Source organism: Eutrigla gurnardus (genome assembly GCF_963514095.1).
Source record: "Eutrigla gurnardus genome assembly, chromosome: 20".
Taxonomy (NCBI): domain Eukaryota; kingdom Metazoa; phylum Chordata; class Actinopteri; order Perciformes; family Triglidae; genus Eutrigla; species Eutrigla gurnardus.
The window spans coordinates 14395430-14419083 of record NC_139931.1 but is presented as its reverse complement, the minus strand read 5'-3'; the positions used below and the strand labels follow the sequence as shown (position 1 = coordinate 14419083).

The window sequence follows — 23654 nt, the reverse complement described above, 5'->3', positions numbered from 1 at the left end:
TGATGATTTAAATAGTAAAAGAAGAAGTAAAAAAGAGGCCAAAAAATTACATTGGGGTTAAAGAAAAAGGGATGAAGAGAAAGAGGGAGAGTGAACGAGACTTTATATACGTTTTCAAATATTTCTTTTGACCCGAGAGACTCATTTGAGAAAAATATGTTCTTCTTATAGAGAGTTTCGGACTGAGTTAAACCATTAACTCCCCTGAAGTTTGTGTGATTAGCGTCAGTTTGTATCTATTAGAGCTCCCTTTGGAGACCAAGAGCAACAGCTGCTTCAGTTCTGAGAAATCCAGTCGAGATCGAGGCGACATTCTGGCTACGATGCTGAAAAGAGTGAAAGCGTCACAATGAGCTTTGGTGGACACGAGAGTTTTCTTCTCATTATGTGAGCTGCTCGGGCAAAACTCTTTCATATTTGGCCTTGAATCAAACTCTGCTTCTGTGTTTTGACTCCACTCAACAAGGAGTTGGAGTCTTTTGTGTCAAGCAAGAGTATGAAGAAAATTGTAAATGAAAAATATGAGGAAAATAGCTCACTCCATCTTTGCATGTTAGTGGTTTTAATTTAAGATGCCTGACTCATGCCTCAGAAAGCAATTGACGGTTCAGAGCAGAGGCTCGGTGGGATGAAAATCGAGGTGTGTGAGCTGGTTGAAGCCTGAGTGGTGTCTTTCCGGGGAAACCCTAAATGGATGGCGGCAGACTGAAGAATTCCCAGATCCCGCGCTGCCAGGCCGATTGGAGCGATGAGACCTCGGGGTGATGGCCGGTTTTGGAGTCGTGACCATATCAGGAAGGAGAACGCCTGATATAAAGCAGGGTGGCCTCAGCTCACACATCCATACTCCTCCTCCGTGTACCTCCGCCTCGTGTACCTTGGTGAGTATCTCTGAGTCAAATATTGCATCCTGTTTAACTGACGGCTAACGTTGTTCCTCTTACCTCTATTTGTGCATTCTGCTTTCTCTCCAACGCTCAAAGGTGAGTGAGCTGGTTAGTTGATTGGTGTGAGTTGGTGGCAGCAGCAGCAGCAGCCATGCCGTATAAAGGGGAGTGCGGGGACAATGTGGACCCCATGCCGTTCCTGGTCCCCTCAGAGAAGGAGCGCCTGGATGCTGTGAATACACCATACGACATCAAGCGCTCCTGCTGGGTCAAAGATGAGAAGGAGGCTTTCATCGCCGGGGAGATTCAGTCTGAAGATGGGGACAAAGTCACCGTCAAGACCACCAAGAACTCAGTAAAACTGACACTTACCATTTGTTTTGTCTTGTGATTTTTATTTATGAAGTTAAAGCAAGCTGTTGCCAATAATATTAAAAATCTCACTTTGATAGCAGGAATGTTGATGATGAAATGTTTGATGGAGTGATTATCCTTTCTGATCAGACTGTGACGTTGAAGAAGGAGGATATCCAACAGAGGAACCCTCCGAAGTTCTACCAAGCCAGCGACATGGCTAACCTCACTTGCCTCAACGAGGCCAGCGTCATGGAAAACCTGCGCAGTCGCTACGTCAACATGAGGATCTATGTAAGCCCGTCACAGCACCACAAAAACCCATCCAAAACCATCCATGTGTCACCTTGACGACAACAGAGACACTTTGTTCTGTGCCCCAAAGACCTTGGTCACTCTGTTGAAAGCTCAGAATTCATGTTACACATGACTATCACTTTGTTCTTCAAGGCGAGCACTTCTCAGCCATAAGACATATAGAAGCAGGGCTGGTCTAATGAAAACACGCTATGGTTTCCATTATGGGAAATGTAGGCTACACAAGGAGAAAGCCACACAAAGGTGCTTAAGAAACAGATTTGTCTCCTGCATCCTTCAGACCTCTTCATGTGTTCTTTTCCACTTGTAGACCTACTCAGGCCTCTTCTGTGTGACGATCAACCCATACAAATGGCTTCCCATCTACGGAGCTAAAGTGGCCCAGCTATACAAGGGGAAGAAACGCAACGAGGTCCCCCCTCACCTCTTCGCCATCTCGGACAACGCCTACCACGACATGCTGATGGGTGAGGAGAGGGCGATGACAGGGTCTTAGGTCGCCGGTGGGTGAGGAGGGAGGGGGAGGTTTAAGAAGAGAAGTAAGCATGCAAGTGGTATGTGGTGATTTGGGATAAAAGCCCCTCGAGACGGGTTGCTTGAAAGTCATTACACTGTTCTTTATGTGGAAAGAGGGAGTGCGGCAGTTGCTGTGTAACCAGTGTGGCGTGTGATGATTTGTTCATTGGGCAGAGAAATGTTTGAAGCCATTTTATGGCATCAGGGGAGAGATGACAGCTGTCTGTGTTGTGGCGTCTGCTGACAGAGAACATCAGCGGTCCTCTGATCTGCTCAGAGGGAAATCAGCAGTAATTATTCTCGTCTTTCTCACACTCCCTTTCACTTCTGCCCTCCTCCCGTCCCGTCGTTGCAGAGCATGAGAACCAGTCCATGCTGATCACGTAAGGACACGTTTCTTTGTTTGCATGTGGAAAATGTAAGGTGCTGCCTCCATGTCTCACTATTATTAACTGCTCGTTTCTTTCTCTCCTCCAGTGGAGAATCTGGTGCTGGCAAGACTGAAAACACCAAGAAGGTCATCCAGTACTTCGCCAATGTTGGAGCGTCTGGTAGCAAAGCCCCCGACTCCAAGGCAAGTGTAGTTGTGCTGCATAGACATGATTTGTTGCTTTCCTTCAATGACAAACTCATATGACTTCATCTTTTCCTCGTCTCTTGTCTCAGGGCTCTCTGGAGGACCAGATCATTCAGGCTAACCCGGTGCTAGAGGCATTTGGCAACGCCAAGACCATCAGGAACAACAACTCCTCACGATTTGTAGGGCAAAAATCATCAAGATAATTTTTTACATCATTGAATGAAAAAATCAAGTGTACAAAAGTACAATTTGTTATTAATATGTGTTATTTTAGGGGAAGTTCATCCGGATCCACTTTGGGCCAACAGCTAAGCTGGCTGGTGCCGACATTGAGAGCTGTGAGTAGATTTAATTAACATACATATCAAAAGTTGGCTTAGTAAGTTACAAAGAAACCTCATATTTGTCTTGATGAGTCTGTGGTGTTTTTTTTCTGTTTCTATGCTTGCGTGTCGTGTGCTTCAGATCTGCTCGAGAAATCAAGAGTGATTTCCCAGCAGGCTACTGAGAGAGGATACCACATCTTCTACCAACTCCTATCTGGAAGGAAACCAGAACTTATAGGTGGGGAAATGAATGGTGCAATGCCATCAGATATGGAATGAAAGTTAATATGAGCAGAACTTACAAACTATACAATCCTTGTCACTGCTGGAGACATTTTGAGAGTTGAAAATGTGACAAACAGTTAACATAGTCAACATCTCCTAAAATTATTCAAATAGATAGAAATGTAAGCTAAAAGTAATGTGACATATTTACATGTTCGTCAGCTTAAAATAGAAGGAAGATCTGGCTTCTGGTATTAGGCTATTATGAATCCAAACTAACCTAAGTATGTACCTAAGTATTGACAGTTGAGTATTGTTTTGCTGTGTGAGTGTCTCACAAAAAAAAAGGTTGAGAACCACTGGTTATGATAACTTTTTGCTTTAAAAAAAGAAATATATTTGAGATAATGATATTGGTGTTTATATTGTGTTTGATTCTGTCTTCCAGAGGCTCTGTTGCTAAAGCCAGACCCCAAACAGTATGTGTGGGTGTGTCAGGGAGTCACTGTGGTGGATAACATGGACGATGGGGAGGAGCTGCTGCTCACTGACGTGAGTTCATGGTTTTTTCTATATTCAGGCCTATATCTTTGCCTGACCATTGAGAAATGATATGAATTAGCCTGTTGATGACGCCGTTTCCTCTCTGTCCTCTCGCTGTCAATGCTCGTGTGTCCACAGGAAGCCTTTGATGTCCTGGGCTTCACTCCCGAGGAGAAGATGAGTGTGTACAAGTTGACCGGAGGCATAATGCACTTCGGCAACATGAAGTTTAAACAGAAATCCAGAGACGAACAAGCAGATGTGGATTCCACAGAGGGTATTTTTTTTACCCATTTTTTTCAGAATATATTACAAGTCATTGTTGAAATATTTGAATTAATTCCTTGTGCCCTGTCTCCTTTCCTTCTAAAGTGGCTGATAAAGTCGCCCACCTCATGGCCATCAACTCTGGAGATCTGCAGAAGGGCATAACGCGCCCCAGGGTCAAGGTCGGCAACGAGTTTGTGACCAAAGGTATTGCAAAGACATTATTTTAACCCATATTCAATGGGCGTAGACGATGTACTCCGTTACAATAATTGAACTTGAAATGTCAGGTCAGAACCAGGACCAGTGTGTGTACTCCATCGGTGCTCTGGCGAAGGCCATCTATGACCGCATGTTCAAGTGGATGGTGACCCGCATCAATAAGACCCTGGACACCAGGATGCAGCGCCAGTACTTCATAGGAGTGCTGGACATCGCCGGGTTTGAGATCTTTGAGGTGAGAGTCGAATAGAATCATCAGGAGAGGTATGATCCGCTGCATTATGTCATGTTAACTCCTCCTCTCCTCTTCCCTCTCCAGTTCAACAGCTTCGAGCAGCTATGCATCAACTTCACCAATGAGAAGCTGCAGCAGTTCTTCAACCACCACATGTTTGTGCTGGAGCAGGAGGAGTACAAGAAGGAGGGCATCGACTGGGTCTTCATCGACTTCGGCCTGGACCTGCAGGCCTGCATCGACCTGCTGGAGAGAGTGAGGCAGACTCGTGCACACACAATCAGCATGAAGTCCACAAACACGGGCCTACAGAAAGACTACACAGCATGTTTTCTATTTCTCCTTCCTCTCTAGCCTATGGGGATTTTCTCCATCCTGGAGGAGCAGTGTGTGTTTCCAAAGGCGACAGAAGCGACATTCAAAGCAGCGCTGTATGACAACCACCTGGGCAAGTCCTCCAACTTCCTCAAGCCGAAAGGGGGCAAGAAAGGACCCGAGGCCCACTTTGAACTGGTTCACTATGCCGGCACTGTGAGTACTGGATTTTTGTAGCATTTGACGTGAGGTGTGAGAACTGCTAATAATACTTTTTGAGTAGAGTGCCCAGATGCAATGTAAAGTAAGATTTGTACCTGTGTGTAGACAGGTCCATTAATGCGCTTTGTGCCTCTCACAGGTGGGCTACAACATCGCCAGCTGGCTGGACAAGAACAAAGACCCTCTGAATGAGACGGTGGTGGGACTCTTCCAGAAGTCCTCCATGCCTCTGCTGGCTGTGCTCTTCAAAGAGGATGAGGCCGCTGGAGGAACCAAGAAACAGAAGAAAGGGTCGTCCTTTCAAACCGTCTCTAACTTCTACAGGGTAACCCACACAGACGCACAGGGGCGCTCCTGTAGACACACACACACACACACACTGTCTGTACAGTACAACGTTTTGATGGCAGCTGAGTTTGCTAAAATGTGAAGGAGTTACTGTTTTTGGGAGGCAACTCTAAGACACACAAACACCCTCATTTAAAAATGCTGTAACTCTAACAAAATGCTCATAATCTGACAGACGTCCTGTAATTATTTGTACAGGAACAACTGAACAAGCTGATGAGCACCCTGCGAAGCACTGCTCCCCACTTTGTCCGCTGCATCGTGCCCAATGAGTTCAAGAAGTCAGGTGAGTGGATGCCAAGTGTGTGTTCGATGTATCATCAGAATCCTGAAGCCACTGTACGTATTTTAGCCACATTGTAAAATATTCACTATGTTCCCTCCTTCATGTTGTAAAGGTGTGACAGATAACCACCTGATCCTGCACCAGTTAGCCTGTAACGGCGTGCTGGAGGGCATCCGTATCTGCAGGAAGGGATTCCCCAACAGACTACAGTACCCAGAATTCAAACAAAGGTCCGATTCCCATTTTTGTTTCTGTATTCACCTCCATTATTCCAGTATTTATCTCCATGTTGATTTAATTCCTCATCTCTACTTTCCTGATGTCTCTTAGGTACCACATCCTCAACCCCAGCATCATCCCAAAGGGATTTGTGGACAACAAGAAGGCCTCTGAGCTCATCCTGGGTTCAGTTGGTCTGGATAATATGGAGTACCGCATCGGCCACACCAAGGTACACCACTTTTCTAAAAACCCATTTATGCGTTTAATTACTATGAACTGTAAGCTAACCATGGATTTTCCTTTCTCTCCTGTCTGTGCGTTCGTCTCCAGGTGTTTTTCCGTGCAGGTGTGCTCGCAAAGATGGAGGACATGCGTGACGAGCGGCTGGCAAAGATCATAACCATGCTGCAGGCTCAACTCAGAGGAACTCTAATGAGGATCGAGTTTAAGAAGATGGTGGACAGACGGTCAGCATGTTTCTGTGTGCACCGTGTTCTCCTTTAAGACAGCTGGGTCTTCAGTCCATGTTTGCAAGCGCTAATAGTGTTTCTGCACTTTTGTGTGTGTGATGCAGAATTGCACTGATGGCCATCCAGCGCAATGTGAGGAAGTTCCTGCAGCTACGCTACTGGGGCTGGTGGAAACTCTACACTAAGGTAAAATGCTGACTTCCCCCCCCTCTTTGTACAAAATGGTAAATGATCATGATCACCTCGACCGCCATCTCTCTGCCTTGCTCCTCCAGGTGAAGCCCCTGCTGATGGTCGCCCGCCAGGAGGAGATCTACAAGGCGAAGGAGGAGGAGCTGAGGGTGGCGGTGGAGAAGGTGAAGGAGATGGAGGGCAAGGTCAAAGATCTGGAGGGGAAGACGGTCACTCTGTCACAGGAGAAGAACGACCTCGCCCTGGCGCTGTCTGCAGTAAGAGCACATCAGTAGACACAGTAGTTTACTCAACTACTATTCTCACTATGTACATTTCCTCATCATGTCATCGCCTCTGTATAAACACACAAAGACACACTACACACACACACACACACACTCATGTGCACTTACTTTATCCCCTTGTCTCTCCACAGGAGCAGGACACGCTGGGTGATGCTGAGGAGCGCTGCACCCAGCTGATGCACCAAAAGGTGCACCTGGAGGAGTCGTTGCAGGTAATATATATTCCATGAACCATATATATGATATGTGCATTTGCCTCTTTAATATCTAGCAGTAGAATTACCCCTGGGCATGTGTGACATTTTATAGTAATTACAAATAGTGTTGCAGGCATTCTAAGAGGATAAATATGAAAATAAGACATTAGTGTTTAAAGCATATCAAGCCGAGTATAAACTTAATAATAAGACATTATAGAGATGGCTTGTGTCTACAATAATTGTGGATTTAGGATCTGCGTGAGCGCCTGGAGGAAGAGGAAGGCAACACATCCTCCCTTCATGGCCAGAGGAGGCAGCTGGAGGGGGAGCTGAATGATCTGAAGAGAGACCTGGAGTCTCTCGAGTCCACACTGGCCAAGTCTGAGAAGGAGAAGCAGGTCGTTTAGTTTATTTCACTAAATAATGTGTTGATTTGGAGACATCTGGATGAATGGACACAAAGGCAGGAAACCGCTGACCTCTGTTCAATTGTTTGTTTAGAGCCTGGACTTCAAGGTGCGGAGTCTGACAGGTGACCTGAGTCAGCGAGACGATCACGTTGCCAAGCTGCAGAAGGAAAAGAGAGTTCTGGAGGAACTGCAACAGGTAGGCAAACACGCATGCACATAACTCATAGGTTTAAACATGCTTTAACAGTAACCAAGATACACATTCTTAAAATCTAATCAGAAAACTCTGGAGGATCTCCAAACAGAGGAAGACAAAGTCAACCATCTGACCAAGACCAACAGCAAGCTCAACTCCCAAGTGAATGAGGTACGAGACTCTTCAGGCTTCACAGTTTGTCTTTGTGACTTTACTGCAACAGTAGCAGGAAGATCCGCAGACCTGCAGCTGAATACACTCAGACGTAATGCCTTGTATGTGTGTGTGTGTGCAGCTGGAGGACTGCTGGGAGCAGGAGAAGAGGATCAGGGCAGAGGTGGAGAAAGCGAGGAGGAAAGCTGAGGGAGACTTGAAGATGACCATAGAAAACCTGAATGAGATGGAGAACACTAAGCTCGACCTGGAGGAGGTCATCAAGAAGTGAGAGACAAAACCTACACACACACACACACACACACACGTTCATTAAAGCGCTAGAAGTATCCTGACGTCTGACTTTCTCTGTAAACCAAGACACTTTTTGTGAAAGTATATTGTTCATTGTAAGCACAATCATAAGCCCTTATAATGCATTTTTAAGGCTTTGTAAAACTATTTATAAAAGTCTATAATCACGCACGACAATAACACAGATTATTAAGTGTTATACACATATTCCTATGGAGAAAAAGAGGAGAGGTTGTGTTTTGGAAAGTAAAAACATGGCTTTAATTATCATTCTGACTTTTTATTTGCAAGCAGCAAATAATGCTGACAAATAGTCGTACATGTGTTATAGTAGGTTTATCATAAGATTGCTATTACACTAGAAACACATCTGAGTGTGACCCTCACTCTCCTTTCTGCCTTTCAGTAAACAATACAATTTATGAACTGCTTATACTGCAATACCTTTGATATTCTTGTTTTTAGTTATTTATTTTTTAATTTTATATATATTTTTCATCTTTCCAATGCTTTAAATGTTTTGTGTAAATCACTTTGAATTGCCTTGTTGTTGAAAGGTGCTATAATATAATTGCCTTGCCTTTACATGCTGTTAAGCCTGCTGCTCTGCTGTGCTTGTGTTTGCTGTGCTTCAATCCAGGCGAGACTTTGAGATCAACAACATGAACTCGAAGCTGGAGGACGAACAGGCTCTCAGCTCCATGCTGAGCCGCAAGCTCAAAGAGCACCAGGTCTGTGGGCCAACTTCCACCGTTCCTTCTTCTGTGGTTTAACATGTTCATCACTGTCAGCTAGCTACGGAGATACGGGGAAGCAGACATGAGTGGTCTTTGTCAATGTTGTTCCTGCATGTAAATACTGAAATATCTCATCAACTGAGGGAGAGAGAGGGTGGGTGGTCGAGTATGCTAGAGAATGAATGACTCTACTTTACAGTTGTGTTGATTACATTGATGTAAATTTAGAATATATCCCAATATTGGTGAATTCACCTCAGTATTTGCAAATCCTATGAGCGGTCCAACATGATTGCAAATGTGAGGTGATGAATGTTGCATAAACTAGAACTAGAAACATTCACTAGAAAGAGGAAGGATGAGATAGCGAATGAAAAAGAAGAGAGAGCAGGGTGAATATAAGGTTAGGAAGAAAGGGAAACGGTGAAAATGAGAAGTTGAAGAAGTCGAGGAGGATGATTAATGATTTCTTAATAAAGATGCAAGATTAATCTTGCTTGTCACATGTGTGTCGTTCCTTTCAGGGCCGCATTGAGGAGCTGGAGGAAGAGCTGGAAGCTGAGCGAGCCATGAGAGCCAAGGTACAAGCAGAATTACAATTATGTATTCACGTGTTAGTAAGTGGGAATAAGCAGGCAGGCGGGATATTACTCGTCGCAGTTAGAGATCAAAGTTGGTTCTCCGTCCCTGAAAGGTGGAGAAGCAGAGGGCCGAGCTTTCACGAGATCTGGAGGATATCAGTGATAGGCTGGAGGAGGCGGGAGGAGCCACCGTTGCCCAGGTGAGTGTGGCTGACAGCTGTCAGTCAAGTTTCAAGTTTTGGACGTTTTTTTGACCTCTGTCCTTTAAAACCCCTGAAACCCTTTAGATTGAGCAGAACAGGAAGCGGGAGACGGACGTGCTGAAGCTGAGGCGGGAGCTGGAGGAGGCTGCCCTCCAATCGGAGGCCACGGCGGCGGCGCTGAGGAAGAAGCACTCGGACGCGATGGCGGAGATGGGCGAGCAGCTGGAGAACCTGACCAGGCTGAGAGTTAAACTGGAGAAGGACAGACAGTGCATGAAGGCGGAGATCGAAGACTTAAACGTCACGATAGAGGTCACTCAGAAGGCCAAGGTGCGACTGCAGCCTGATTAACTCCACACCACAAAAACACTTCATACATGTATATGACCTCATGCACACTCTGGTTTTGGGACATTACTTGTGTAGATGAACTCTGAGGTTCACGTCCGTAAACTGGAGGACAACCTGGCCGAGGCCAACGCTCGCCTGGCTGAGATGGAGCGCACTCAGACGGAGCTCAACACGGCCAAGAACCATCTGACTGGTGAGAACACACACACACACACACACACACACACACACACACACACACACACACACACACACACACACACACACAGTTTCTTGGACTTTTTCACATGTGTTTCTTTGTGTGTGTGTGTGTGTGTGTGTGTGTGTGTGTGTGTGTGTGTAGTGGAGAACAATGATCTCAGCAGGGAGGTGGAGGACGTGCAGAGTAAGCTGAACCAGGTGACCAGGCTGAAGGCCTCCCTCACCTTGCAGACTGACGAGCTCAAACGACAGGTGGACGAGGAAAACAAGGTATAAATGGCCACAAACGCATCTACCTTCATTTAGATGGAATGACCTCTTTTTGTTGCCTTTAAAACACCTGAGATCAAACCTGCTGCTGCTCTCTCCCTCTGAAGGGTCGCAACACGGCGGTGGTGGGCTTGGCCAACGCCCGCCACGACCTCTCCCTGCTGAAGGAGCAGCTGGAGGAGGAGTCAGAAGCCAAAGGGGAGCTGCAGCGCCTCGTGTCCAAGCTCAATGCCGACGTCACCTCCTGGAGGAGCAAGTATGAGACGGACGCCATCCATCGCACCGAGGAGCTGGAGGAGACCAAGTAGGTTGAGCAGAGCTAAAAGTTTTATTTCAGTCGTGTGTATAAATGAATCATGGTGGTTGTCTTGATGCTTTTTAATGTAATCCCTTGGTCGCCTCTTTCTCTCTTTCCCACCACCCACTCTCCTCCAGGCGCAAACTTGCAGTGCGTCTCCAGGAGGCCGAGGAGGCAGCGGAGGCAGCCCAAGCCCGAGCTGCCAGCTTGGACAAGGCTAAGCAGAGGCTGCAGGGAGAAGTGGAGGACCTCACCATAGACCTGGAGAGGGTACGCAAACACGCAACTCAACACAGAGGGCCCACAGTCTGCAAGAGGTTTCTGCTGTGACCCAAAATCATGTCGCAAATCACTTGCTGTGAATGTGATCAGTTATCCAATACTGATTCTCTAGTATTACTTCTCCACCCACCACCTTGGGACTCTTTCCTGAATAATGGTCAGAAAAAAAATTAATTTGTGTTCTGTCTGCATGACCAGTGCAACGCAGCAGCGGCCGCTCTGGATAAGAAGCAGCGAGTTTTCGACAAGCTGGCGGCCGAGTGGAGCCAGAAGAACGAGGAGCTGCAACTGGAACTGGACGGTAGCCAGAAGGAGAGCCGATCCTACATGACGGAGCTCTACAAGCTGAAGACGGCCTACGAGGAGAGCCGGGATCACATAGAGACGGTCCAGAAGGAGAACAAAACCCTCACAGGTAGCTTCCAACTGCTGCAGACGCGGCGGCACAGTAGACCATAATGGTCCTGTCCTAATCCACAGCATGCGCTCATGTTGTCTTGCTTGACACTGTGCCCACAGAGGAGATCAAGGAGTTGGTGGACCAGCTTGGGGAAGGAGGCCGCTGCGTCCACGAGCTGCAGAAGGCCAAGAAGAAACTGGAGGTGGAGAAGGAGGAGCTGCAGCTGGCTATGGAGGAGGCCGAAACTTCACTGGAGGTACAAAGAGCGTCATTTGGCTCAGAAAACAATGATGTACATCTTTTCCTGTTTTTCAAATGTGTGAGTGTGTGTGTCCAGGTGGAGGAAGGTAAGCTGATACGTGTGCATCTGGAGCTCGCTCAGCTCAAGGCCGACATCGACCGCAGAATTCATGAGAAAGAGGAGGAGTTTGAAGTCACCCGGTTAGAAAACAGACACTGAAAAAAGAATTGTGATAGTACACACACATGCATTGACTTCAATTGTTCTCTATGATCCACACATTTTGGTATCTTTTTCATAACCGACCAGTCCTGAACTAACTCTGTCCTGTGTCATTTGCGCGGACTAGAAAGAACCATGCGCGTGCAGTGGAGTCGCTGCAGGCCAGTCTGGAGGCAGAGGCCAAAGGTCGTGCCGAGGCAATGAGGATGAAGAAGAAGATGGAGGGAGACTTGAACGAGATGGAGATCCAGCTGGAGCACGCCAACAGGAACAACGCTGAGCTGGTCAAAACGCTCAAGAAGCTGCAGCAGCAGATCAAAGTAAGAGTTTCATTCAAAAAAAACCTGTAGCTTGAATAGACGGCATGCAATGACCCTCGTGTCTCCTCCAGGATCTGCAGGTGCAGATGGACGAGGACGCCCGTCTGTACGACGAGCTGAGGGAGAAGTACAGCCTCCAGGAGCGCCGTCTGTGCCTGATGCAGGGAGAGATGGAGGAGCTGAGAGGAGGCCTGGAGGCGTCCGAGAGGGCCCGCAAACAGATCGAGCAGGAGCTGGTGGAAACCACCGAGAGGTTCAGTGAGATCAGCATGCAGGTAAGTAAGCAACTGTAAGGGCATGGGAATGAATGAATTGTTGCTGCTGTCATTAATGCCAGGGGAGCATCACATCATTTCAACTGATTCCATCAATTCTTTCTCGCTCTAGAACCAAAGTCTGACTATCCTGAAGAGAAAAATGGAGGCCGACCTCACCCGACTGTCCAGTGAGAATGAAGAGCTGATCTCAGAGTTTCGCTCTGCTGACGAGAGAGCCAAGAAGGCTGTAACTGATGTAAGCTGCAGGACTACACACACACACACACACACACACACACACTCTGTACTTGTTATGGTGCTGCGTTGAGCATTCACACATCTATCTCCAGGCAACGCGACTGTGTGAGGAGCTTCGGCAGGAACAGGAGCGCGGCTCCCACCTGGAGAAGGTCAAGAAGTACCAGGAGCAGAACATCCGAGACCTCACGCTGAAGCTGGAGGAGGCTGAGCAGCTGGCTCTGAAAGCTGGGAAACGCACCATCCAGAAACTGGAAACCAGGGTGAGGAGCTGGTCGGATAGCAGGCTAAAGAGGGAGGATGGGAGCAGGTAACCTGGCCTCTCATCCACATATTGTGTCGATCCTCCCCTCAGATCAAGGAGATGGAGAACGAGTTGGACCGGGAACAGAAGCGCCACGTGGAGACGGTGAAATGTCTCCGCAAAGGAGAGCGTCGGCTCAAGGAGCTGGTGTTCCAGACGGAGGAAGACCACAAGACCAATCAGCGCATGCAGGAGCTGGTGGAGAAACTCCAGAACAAGCTGAAGTCCTACAAACGGCAGATAGAGGAAGCTGTGAGTACGATAGAGCTGAGATTATAAGAAAATATGTCAATCAAAACAATGGGACATTCCTCAAAAGCAGACATGTTAGAGAGCATGCTGAAGACATTGTATTATACATTTTGTAATGGCACAAACCTTGTTTCACTGCAGGAGGAGCAGGCCACCTGCAGCCTGTCTAAATACAGGAAGACCATCCATGAGCTGGATGATGCTGAGGAGCGTGCAGAAGTGGCAGAGATGAGCCTGAATAAGATGAGGATGAGGAACCGAGCCTCCACCACGAAGGGCTTCACCTCGGTGGAGATCGTCCAGGTCTCAAAGCCTTCGAGTGGAGGACAGGACGGTTAGACCGAAGACACACACACACACACAGAGCGCTAGCAGGTAGGCAATTAGACATCTATCTGAGCAGATCATCTTTGACACAAACAACATTGTTCAGTCTGTCTTGTCTTTGTGCTCCAACAGAGTGACACACATCCATTCAGCCCTCCGACGGACGCTTGACTGAGGATGTATGAACTCCCCCGGGGAATGTGATTAAAAAAAAAGAAAGTCTTAAATAATTGAAAGTCTTTAACATCACAAATAGTCTTAATTGATGTAGTCTTAGAGGTTTTGTTAGGTCACCTGTACTAGTCGATTTCAGCCTGCACGCTAAGTATGTTTTACTGTTAGTACGTCTTGAATGTCCTGTATGTCTGCAGGCTTTAGAGGGTTTTCATGTGCTACTCTACGGGGTTTCTGACTGACCTTTGCTCTCGTGGTTCTGTAAAGTGCTTTGGATACCCTTACATTTGATTATTATGTGAGCATGTCTACGTGTGTCTTGCATGATCTCAGTTAGGCTACTGTGGGGGGGAGGAGTGGGTGAAGCTGTGCTCTCATGTCAACGACGGAGAGCCCACCTGTGTGTGTGTCACTCCTGCATGTGTTTCAAAGTCTTAATAAACAACATGCAAATCAACAATAAGTTGTGTGGCTTATTCAGAGGATGGGGGGTCAAATTAAATGAACACATCTCTCTACAAGACTGCATAAACACTGCTATAAACAACATTATATTAACACTGGGTCACACAGCTGTACGTCACATTTTAGCCTCTTCCAGCTTCCTGTTTTGGTTCAGTCTCACCCCCAACATTGTTTTTCCTGAACAAACTACTTATATGCAAACTGGCTGTGTAAATAGGCAACAATATGAACTTAAAAGGTGGTGATGACCGTGTTTGCACTGCCCCCGAGTGGCGAAAATCCGTTAATGCAGGTTGTAAAATCTAGTAAACCTAGTAACTAACACAGCTGCATAGTGATTCACACTTAATGAATGTAGAGTTTATCTTACTACTAACAGCATAAACATCCTGAACGGCCTAAACAAGTTACCGTAACAAGAACAAAAAGGCACCTATCCATTACATCAACATGGAATTTATTTTCATTTTAGTTTCAGATGAACGTTTCACATTTTATACAAAATCATTAGAAAATGCCTGACAATCCCACGTCTGATCCTCGTTTCGCAGCTCGAAACACCAAAGGATTAATGGGGACTCATGCAGCATCCTGGACCAGTATATGAGGCTCAGCCTGAGCTCCAGATCAACTAAATGATAATCCACAGTCCGCTCAGTGTCCCAGAGAGGGGGTAACCTCTCGAAAGCCACGGTCACAACCTGACAATATGGTGCAGTGATATCTTGCCACATCTAGTAATGTACAGAGTAGTTACAGGAGGATGAGGACTCTCAACTGACATCTTCTCAACTGATCCCCACCACCCAAAGATGTATGGACAAAGTAGCATTTCAACAACACCATGCATGTTTTCTTACGCATGACACATCATTGGTTATGATAGGTTATGTAGATAAATAAAAAAAAAGAAGATAATTAATATCAGAGTTTAAAATCAACCAATGACTGCAGGGCTGAGGAGGAGGGAGAAGGGAGGAGGGTTCACTGAGCCTCTATCTGGATGAGGTAAAAGTAGGGGTTGTGTTTTGCTAATGTACATGCCCAGCACACACACGCACAAATGAGGTCTCAGGACAAAGCGCGCAAACACACTCTTATTCGCAAACGCCTCATGCCAAAGGCTTCTAGATCATTCTTTGGAGGGTAAACTTGAGCCGGATGGGTGACGCCACACTACTGGCAGGACAGCGCGCAACTGCATGAGACAGAAGAAAAGCGTCAGAAAAGATAGTACACATCCTCGATTAAGATCCGACAATTGAAAATCGTTTTTATTAAGCCAATGCAAAGAGATACCCCTCTCGAACAGAAGAATCCATGACACTGGGGCAGAGAGGCACTTACACAATCACTTTCATTTTACACAGTGCTTGCGTCTGTGTGTCTTAAGTGGTAGACACAGCTACATTTCTTTTTTTTTAAATCAAACGTCCGACACGCGCTCACAGATACTCGTTTTCACATTGGAGCATGTTTTTTTTAGCAATTGGCACATGTACATGCAAAGCGTCAGCTTGGCCTGCGCAGGCAAACTGAGGGAAAGGGGAGCAAGGGAGGGAGGGAGGGAGGGAAAAGATAGACGTGTATGTGAACAGATAAACGCAGAGATAGATTGACAGACAGGCTCTTGAACACTCTGAGCGTTTAAAAGAACCCCTGTCGCGGATCCAGCCCTGCCCGCCCCCCCCTGTGTCACATGTTCATAGCAGCACCAGAGGAGCCCTCTGATTGGTGGGTACAGAGTCAGTCAGTTTCGAGGATGAGTGGCGGTTGCTCGTTCTCTTCCTCCAAGCGCAGGTCGTTGAGGTCGTCTTCCAGCCCCGCTCCTCCCACGGCGCCCTGCTCTTCACAGTAACCTAGGAAACAAGAGGTCAAAAGGTCAACAGCTTTGTGCAGCACTCATATTGAAATGATTTAGTCCTTTCCACCAAACTTCCTGGGAAAGTATAGGAAAGAGAGGAGGAAATGAAGATGTGTTACTGGTAACCGTTTGTGTGACAGTGACATACCTTTAGTGACGGCGGCACTGTAGGTTTGGGCCACAAGTGGGCGGTCATGTGACTGCTCAAGGATCTCATTGCCTGGCTCAGCACTGCCATCTAACCTGAAGGGATTCAGTAACAGAAACCCTCAAAAATTCAGGCTATTCAGATTACAGTGTTCAGTGACCCGTGCATCGTCACTCTACATCTTCCACATTCGCTCAGTATTTACTGCGTGTGTGTGTGTGTGTCTGCGTGTGTGTGTGTGTGTCTGTGTGTGTGTGTGTGTGTGTTACCTGTGCTGCTTCATAAGTGTGCATTCCCCTCCCTCTTGTGGATCCAGGTTGTACAGATACAGGTAACCATCAGCCGCTGCCACCAACAACCTGGGAATCTTCTGAATGCTAAAACAGTTAAAAAAAAAAAAAAGATACAAGCATTTAACGATGCAAAGCCTTTAGCTATCACAGTTTGTGTGCCGTTGTTGTTACGCAATTACTGAGAATGTGTTTGGATCACAGCCCTCTTTGGCTGAAGTAATGATCTGCAGCAGTCTTGCCTCAAATGGCTATTACAGATAAAACACAACAGTCTTTAAGACGACATCAATCATGTGCTGTTGGGTAACATCTTCTCAGACAAAGTCCACGGCCACAGGAGGTAAAGTGATTCATATTTTATAGAAGCATATAAACTCGTAGTTAGCAAGACTGCATTAGTGAACACCATTGATTTGACTGAAACGTCGTCTCAGGGGTGAGACAAGGACAAACGATCGAAGTGACACATGAACAACATGTCACAGATGACCACAACAACAACAACAACAGTGCTGTATGTGTACATACATACTGTTATGATATGTTTGCATATAGATGTATATTTACTCACACAGCTAAGGCGCAGATGTTCTTATGTCCACAGAAAGGCAGACGTACGGTGGCGAAGGCTCGTCCCTGGGTGAACATTTCCGTAACCTGAGAAGGCAGGTAAGTGGTGGACGCCATCAGGACCTTGCCCAGGTACCCTCCCCATGTGGTGGGCTCCTCCGCTGGCCTAAATGCACACACACACACACACACACACACACACACACACACACACACACACACACACACATATATATATATAATACGAGAAGCTGCTCTTTCTCTGAGGAACATGAAGCATACGTAAATAGGCGGAAACCCCCAGCCCTCAGACGCTTTAAAAAATAAAAAAATCGAATTAAGACGAAAGGGTACGTACACATACTTCTCCTTCTGCGTCTCTAATTTGAAGATGTGGACCGTCTCTGTGTTGCTGGAGGCCGACAGGTACAGGCCTTCCATACTGAACGCCAGCGAGCAGATGCTCACACACCTAATATAGGTCAGGGAAGCAGGTGAACACAAACGTAGTACAAACACAGAGAGAAAATCATGCTGGTCCAAACAGCTTTCAATTCTGAACTGTAGTCAAGGATCAAATCATCTACCTCTTGACTCCTCTTCGAAACTCAAAGAGCTTCTGTCCCTCTGGGATCGAGAAGACGCGAATGACTGTGCCCTGGGAGGAGGAGAAAGACACAAGATACGGAGGATGGCAATGCCGGTTTGGCCAATGTACTGTACAGCGAGTGCCTTACCTTCTCCGAGGCTGTGGCCAGTTTGGTTCCGCTGGCATCGAAAGCCAGAGCGGCTAATGGGCTGTCGTGGGCAGGAATCATGTTAGCCGCTCGCTGGAAAAACACACACAGACACCACTTAGAGATGTGCCACTTCAGGAAAGAAAAGCCAGAAAAATAATGAGTATCAACTGTGACTGATGACACCAAACACTGGCTGTACAGGACAGTGAGGACAGTCTCACAGGACAATTTATGTTTCATTTTAGCTTTGCAACAAGTATTTTTGTTATTATATGTACCCGGGGAAATACAAGCTGTGGAGTAAAGGTAGCTGTGAAAGTTGACATATAAGGGCTGCTGTGATGGTGTTCACCTACCAGGTTGACTGTGTCAAACACTTGAACTTCTCCTATCGTAGCACTGCCTGGGTAAGCCAGGTAACAGTTATCATTGCTGATAGAAAGTGCACACAATCCTGGAGAAATAGGAACACAAAAATCAATTAATTAACAAAAAGGAAGCAAGAAATATAAATCAGATTCCAACAAGTTTTTCTGAACTTGACAAACCGGGAGAATGACTTAAGTTCATAGTGACACTATAATCGTCTTGATGTTGACAATGGTTCTAACAGCATGAGTGGGTTATTGTTCAGTGAGCGTATTAAAAAGACAAACATCACAGAAGTAACTCAGACCACAGTGACGGTTTCAGCCTTCAGGCTAATAGCAAACAAAATGGAATTAATTGTGAACTAAAAATAAATGTAGAAGGATGAAAGAGAAACCAAAAATGAAGGAACGGCCCATCCCTGGTTTCAGTCAGAGCACGTCGTAGACTGAAATGGAAAAACCCTCTTTCCAGCTATTTTGTTAATGATTATTTAATCTATAAGAATTTTACTATCATATTCTATACCTTCCATACACATATGTTGCTCGTCATTCTTCCCACTCACCTGAAGGGTTGGGTGGAGTCTCTCTGATGGTGTGCAGCACTTTCATGTCTCGGATGTTGTGAATGTAAAGCGACTCCTCCAGACACACGATCAGCCTCTGCGGGGGAACCACAACACATCAACATCGCTGTAAAAGGCTGACACGACATGTTAGCCACCTATGACGTTTGCACAAGCTAAAGACGTCTTCTGTAGTTTGATGAATATGTGTAATATTTCAAGAGACAGAATGTCAGAGGGACGGGCCTTTCTTGTCCCTACCTGTCTGTTGAGCTTGACAGCCAGTATGGTGTTGGAATAGGAGTAGTTGCAGATCTCGGTTCCCTTCTTGAAGTGACACACTTTGAGCTTCCTGGGGGCCTTCAGGCTGACGATGGCCACCAGGCTGCTGGAGAACAGACGCTCCACAATACACACATCCTCCGTGTCCGCTGCAGAGACACACACACACACACACACACAAAGACTTTCATCGCGACGATCGCTCGGTGCCATCCTCTCATCTTTTATTAGATGCCTCCCTGTGACTCTGACAATTTTAAGGACAGGAATGAAAGCATTACATAATTAGCTGATATAAACTGATCCAAGGAGGTTTTGTTGGTCCTTAACAAGAACCTGTACTTAAAAACTTATCGCAAACAACTGAACTATGTTCAGTTAACGTATCGAGCAAAGCAGAGCTTATGAATTATAGATGATGACACTGACCCACCCAAAACACTCAATGTCTTCCTCTCACTACACAAAGTCCTTCTACCTGATTGGCATTGGCTATTCAAATTAAGCAGGATTGTCAAAAGGTGCAGCTCGCTCACCATACATGGGTGGTTCACACTATAAGACTGTCGCAGAGAATAGATCACACTATAAGTGAAGTAAATCCAATAATAAGGAGGAGGCATGACGTTATATATTGGTGTAGGGAAATCGCTGACAAACATTATTAATATTTAAAGTAACAACAATGCTCTAATGGTGCAGTGAGTGTGTCTAGACACAGCATGTATTGAACACAATAACTAAATATATATATGACTGAATAATAACACAATTGCATATACACAAAGACGTTATGAGACTCAGACAATACTTACTACATTCATATATCTGCTCCAATTTGTCCACAGAGGACAGGGAGAAAAACTTGTATCCTGATTTGGTGCCGACAGCTAAGGACCTGCGTGAATAACGGAAACAAGGACAATCATTGCATCATGCAAAACACACACAGAGACACACTCACTCAGGGTATTGATAGACCCCAGTGTCGTTATTACAAGCTCACAGATGCGTTTCACACCGAGACACTGCAGAGATCACGATCACTCACTGGATGAAACGTCACTGATCAGACTGTGACAGTTCATTAATAAAACCAGGACGACCCCAATATCTAGCTGCAGGACTTATTGTAGTCTAACAGAAATACAGTGACCCAGTGTGTTACTGTTACAGTCCCTAACAGTAGCGGAGGTCCTTTAAAACAGCCACCCTTCGCTATAACATACAAAAAAAACAAACAGATAGCAATACCTGTCTTCTACAAATCTGTATTTTAAGCACACCATTCGTCACAACAGCCTACCAAGAAGTTGCATGACACCGAACCTACATGTGTACTGCGGCTAAAGTTAGCCCCGGACACACAGCATCATGTTAGCTAGAAAGCTATGCTAGTGACGTGCAAAATAACACGTAACGTTAACATGGCGTCAACGGGACACTTTACTTTGCTAGCTGACATCGGCGTGTGTTGGTTGTGATTTGTAACGTGAGGAATCAAATGCAGACTATTTCACAAGGAGCCCTGTCACTCCGCCCGGACGAGCGCACACTGAGCTAGCTAACGTCAGCTAGCTTGACAGCGCAGGCCATCGGATCCCCAGACGCTCTCCCCGGCCCTGTCTTACGTGTTGTCCTGGTTGAAGTTGGCGAAGAGAAGCTGGCTTCCGCCAGCATCCCCGCTTTGACTGGCCAAGTTCATGGGCTCGGCACCATCGACACATACAAGTCCGGTAGAAACAGCAGCAGTTGGGCCGGGATTAGTATTGTGAGAAGGGCCAGAAGTGTTGCGCTTTCAAGGAGCCATCTCTTTTTCCTAGCCCCGCTGTAGTGATTGTTGTTGTTTTTCATAGGGGCTGTTGCTCCTCCTTACTGCGCATGCTCCGAGGACGCAGCGTGCGGTATCTTTAAAGAGCCAGGGCAGTGCAGACAGCTGATAGTAATACATGTTATACATAATGTACGGTATGACTGAGTATGAGTATAACTGTCTGCTATCTCGACTGCATGTGAGAGACAGACAGCAGGAGCAAACACAGCTCTCCTAGAAACACTCCATTGTACAGGAACTATTCATGATTCTGTGTAACAGCGCCACCCTCCGACAACATGTGCAAACTACACCCGAAAAGTAGGGGCGAGTTATACAGTCTATCCTGATTGGCAGGATCATCAACAACATCATTGATAATACAGCTCTATTCTCCTCTTGACTCCAGCCTACTGCTGACCTACATTTGTATCTAGTTTGCACCACAACTTATAAAGCTGCTCCAGCTACTTTTTACCAGAAACAAGGGACTCAAATAGATTATAATGAATATATTACAAATGCATACATGCCTTTATTATTTGAACAAAACAAAAACCACATATTAGCACACCGTTTTAAATGATACATGTGATATTAAATCAACATATATGTCCCCAAGCAGTATTCATATATGTGCATGTATTATCTCCTTAATGGCCTTTCCTTCCAGGTGAACTGTCAGTACCATAATGACTCTGCTGGTGGCAGCAGCAAATCCTGCTGTGTGGGAAGAGAAGGAAACGGTTAGTGATCTGATGTGTAATTTGGAACGTGAGTCATAGTTTCTGTCTCTATGTATTAATTTCATTGCCGTTTCAGGTGTAAGTCTGAGCATGTCAGAATATGATTGTGAGCGCTAATTATTCAATGGAAAACATCATGGAGCCGGTGACAGACTTTCCTGCTCATCCTGCATTGAAATGGACAGAAGTAGAGGTGTAGCTTTAGCAGCCAGATGCCACAGGTATAAACAAAAAAGAAAGCAAGAAAAAGATGTGGCAGAAGAGAAACCAGAAAGACTTGCCTGAACTGGGAGAAGAAAGTGTAAAAACACTCAGTTAAGAGTAAAAGTCTTGCACTCAAAACCACACTCCATGCAGTATTAGTGTTCTGTACTTAAAGTACAAAAAGTAAAAGTACTTATTATGCAGAACGGCCCATTTCAAGATGATATGTATTGCTGAATTAGAATGATTGAGAATCATAAAATGGAAATACTTGTGTAAAGAACAAATACCCCAAATTTGTACTTGAGTAAATGTATTTAATTACATTCAACCATTGCTTTTTGCCAAATGAATGCCTCTGTTGTCCTTAACAGCAATGATAAACCAATATTTATACCACGGAAGTAGTAAAGTGCATAACAGACACCTTTGTTTTGAGATTAATGAGCACAGTGACTCCATCCGTTCAGTTGACCAGAGCACCTTTAAACTCTTTGTTTGCTCCTCCTGTGTGGGCTCGGGTCCAGTTCCCTGTGTTCAGGTCCCCCAGAGCTCTGTCAGCACAGGCTGAACTCCAACACACTGTGTACCGGCCTTCGGTTTACACAAGCCATAGCTTCCAAATAAACACCGTGGACGGAGGGACAGAAAAAAATAGAAAGCAAGCTTGTAGTTATGGTGATGATAATTCTACGATAATATGTTACTTACTATGAGTCCAAACATGAATATGTCTTTTCACATGCTCTGTAATCTCTGTAAACTACAACAATTACATTTTCACTACAATTTTTACAAGCACGCTGTTCTTGTGTTTTGGGAATAGTCTACAGTCGCCGGAGAAATATTTCTGTCTGGCCACTGTCATTGATATTTTGAATCTTATCTGTAAACACAGCCAGCGGTGAACGTGTAACAGGTCTCTGTTTGAAGCGTTGGAAACTCGTTGTCTGTGCGTGTTTGCATATATCTGTTCTGTCTCACATAGCTGTTATTGTAAGGGTAATAGTTAATTTTGCATTGTGTGTGTGTGTGTGTGTCTGTTGTGGGAAGCGAAGCATGAGCAGATCTGCAAGTGAAAGAGAACAAAACACTGCAAATATGGACCATGTTAGTTGAAATACCAATGCATGGAGAATGATCCCTTTGACACATTCAGTCGTTTACCTTTTAGGTTTAAGCTTTAGCTGCATCATTTGACCCATTAGCGTGAGAATGTGTTGGACTACCTTTTTACTTTTTTTTTTTTTTTTTTTCTGGAAATAAGGGTCTGTTAGAAACCTTGGAGGGAGTTTACATTCTACGTGAAATCAAGTAGATTTCACAGACTGATTTGTGTTTGCTCAAAAAACTTTACAATATTTCTTTCTAAAATGCAGTGTGGACAGGTAAGAACAAGTACCTTAATAGTACTTCAGTACAGCATTTGAGTAAATGTATATTTGCAGCACTAAATACAATAATGTAGAAAACAGCACATCATGCATCATTATTTTCTGTGCGTTTTGTGAGGGGATGCGCGGTGCGTTTGGGGAACGTTGGACTTTCCCCACCGGTGTGTGTTGATGTTATTACTCATACAACACGAATCACTTTCTCAAATGATTTATAATAATTTGGTCACGTGTCCCTTCCCTTCTTTTCATCTCAACTGTCTTCCAACAGCATTTACATGCCAGCAGCGCGGCCCGTTGAAAAAAGTGAGGCAGGAGAGGGAGTTGCGTTGTGGGGGAGCTGTTGCTGTTTGCTGGTGTGTTTTCATCAGCCTGGAGAGAGGGAGGGAGGGAGGAGAGGGGAGGAGGGGTTACAAACCCAGTCCCGCGGA

General features: G+C 45.6%; 2 protein-coding genes across 2 annotated transcripts; one reads left to right on the top strand and one right to left on the bottom strand.

Annotated features, from left to right (window-relative positions):
- Positions 1-1033: 1033 nt before the first annotated feature.
- LOC311031280 (myosin-16-like) lies at positions 1034-14133 on the top strand. Its single transcript, XM_084037487.1, has 43 exons — positions 1034-1242; positions 1392-1535; positions 1870-2026; positions 2431-2458; positions 2553-2655; positions 2742-2834; positions 2930-2993; positions 3121-3219; positions 3655-3758; positions 3888-4026; positions 4122-4223; positions 4307-4473; positions 4558-4728; positions 4828-5004; positions 5150-5335; positions 5557-5644; positions 5757-5874; positions 5975-6095; positions 6197-6333; positions 6441-6522; positions 6612-6785; positions 6947-7027; positions 7267-7413; positions 7517-7621; positions 7706-7792; positions 7917-8062; positions 8730-8820; positions 9351-9407; positions 9521-9607; positions 9695-9940; positions 10037-10154; positions 10305-10432; positions 10540-10736; positions 10868-11000; positions 11211-11427; positions 11532-11668; positions 11750-11853; positions 12003-12195; positions 12267-12470; positions 12583-12708; positions 12803-12973; positions 13066-13266; positions 13408-14133. Exons 1-43 carry the CDS (start codon positions 1039-1041, stop codon positions 13603-13605), a joined length of 5832 nt encoding a protein of 1943 aa, XP_083893613.1. The 5' UTR covers positions 1034-1038; the 3' UTR covers positions 13606-14133.
- A 1342-nt stretch (positions 14134-15475) lies between these two features.
- Positions 15476-20933, bottom strand: wipi2 (WD repeat domain, phosphoinositide interacting 2). Its single transcript, XM_084036973.1, has 12 exons — positions 20698-20933; positions 19882-19964; positions 19046-19215; positions 18785-18881; positions 18204-18301; positions 17845-17937; positions 17695-17765; positions 17466-17579; positions 17109-17273; positions 16514-16621; positions 16245-16339; positions 15476-16091 (listed from the first exon to the last, which is right to left on the bottom strand). The coding sequence occupies exons 1-12, from the start codon at positions 20769-20771 to the stop codon at positions 15979-15981; spliced, it is 1281 nt and encodes a 426-aa protein (XP_083893099.1). The 5' UTR covers positions 20772-20933; the 3' UTR covers positions 15476-15978.
- Positions 20934-23654: the final 2721 nt, after the last annotated feature.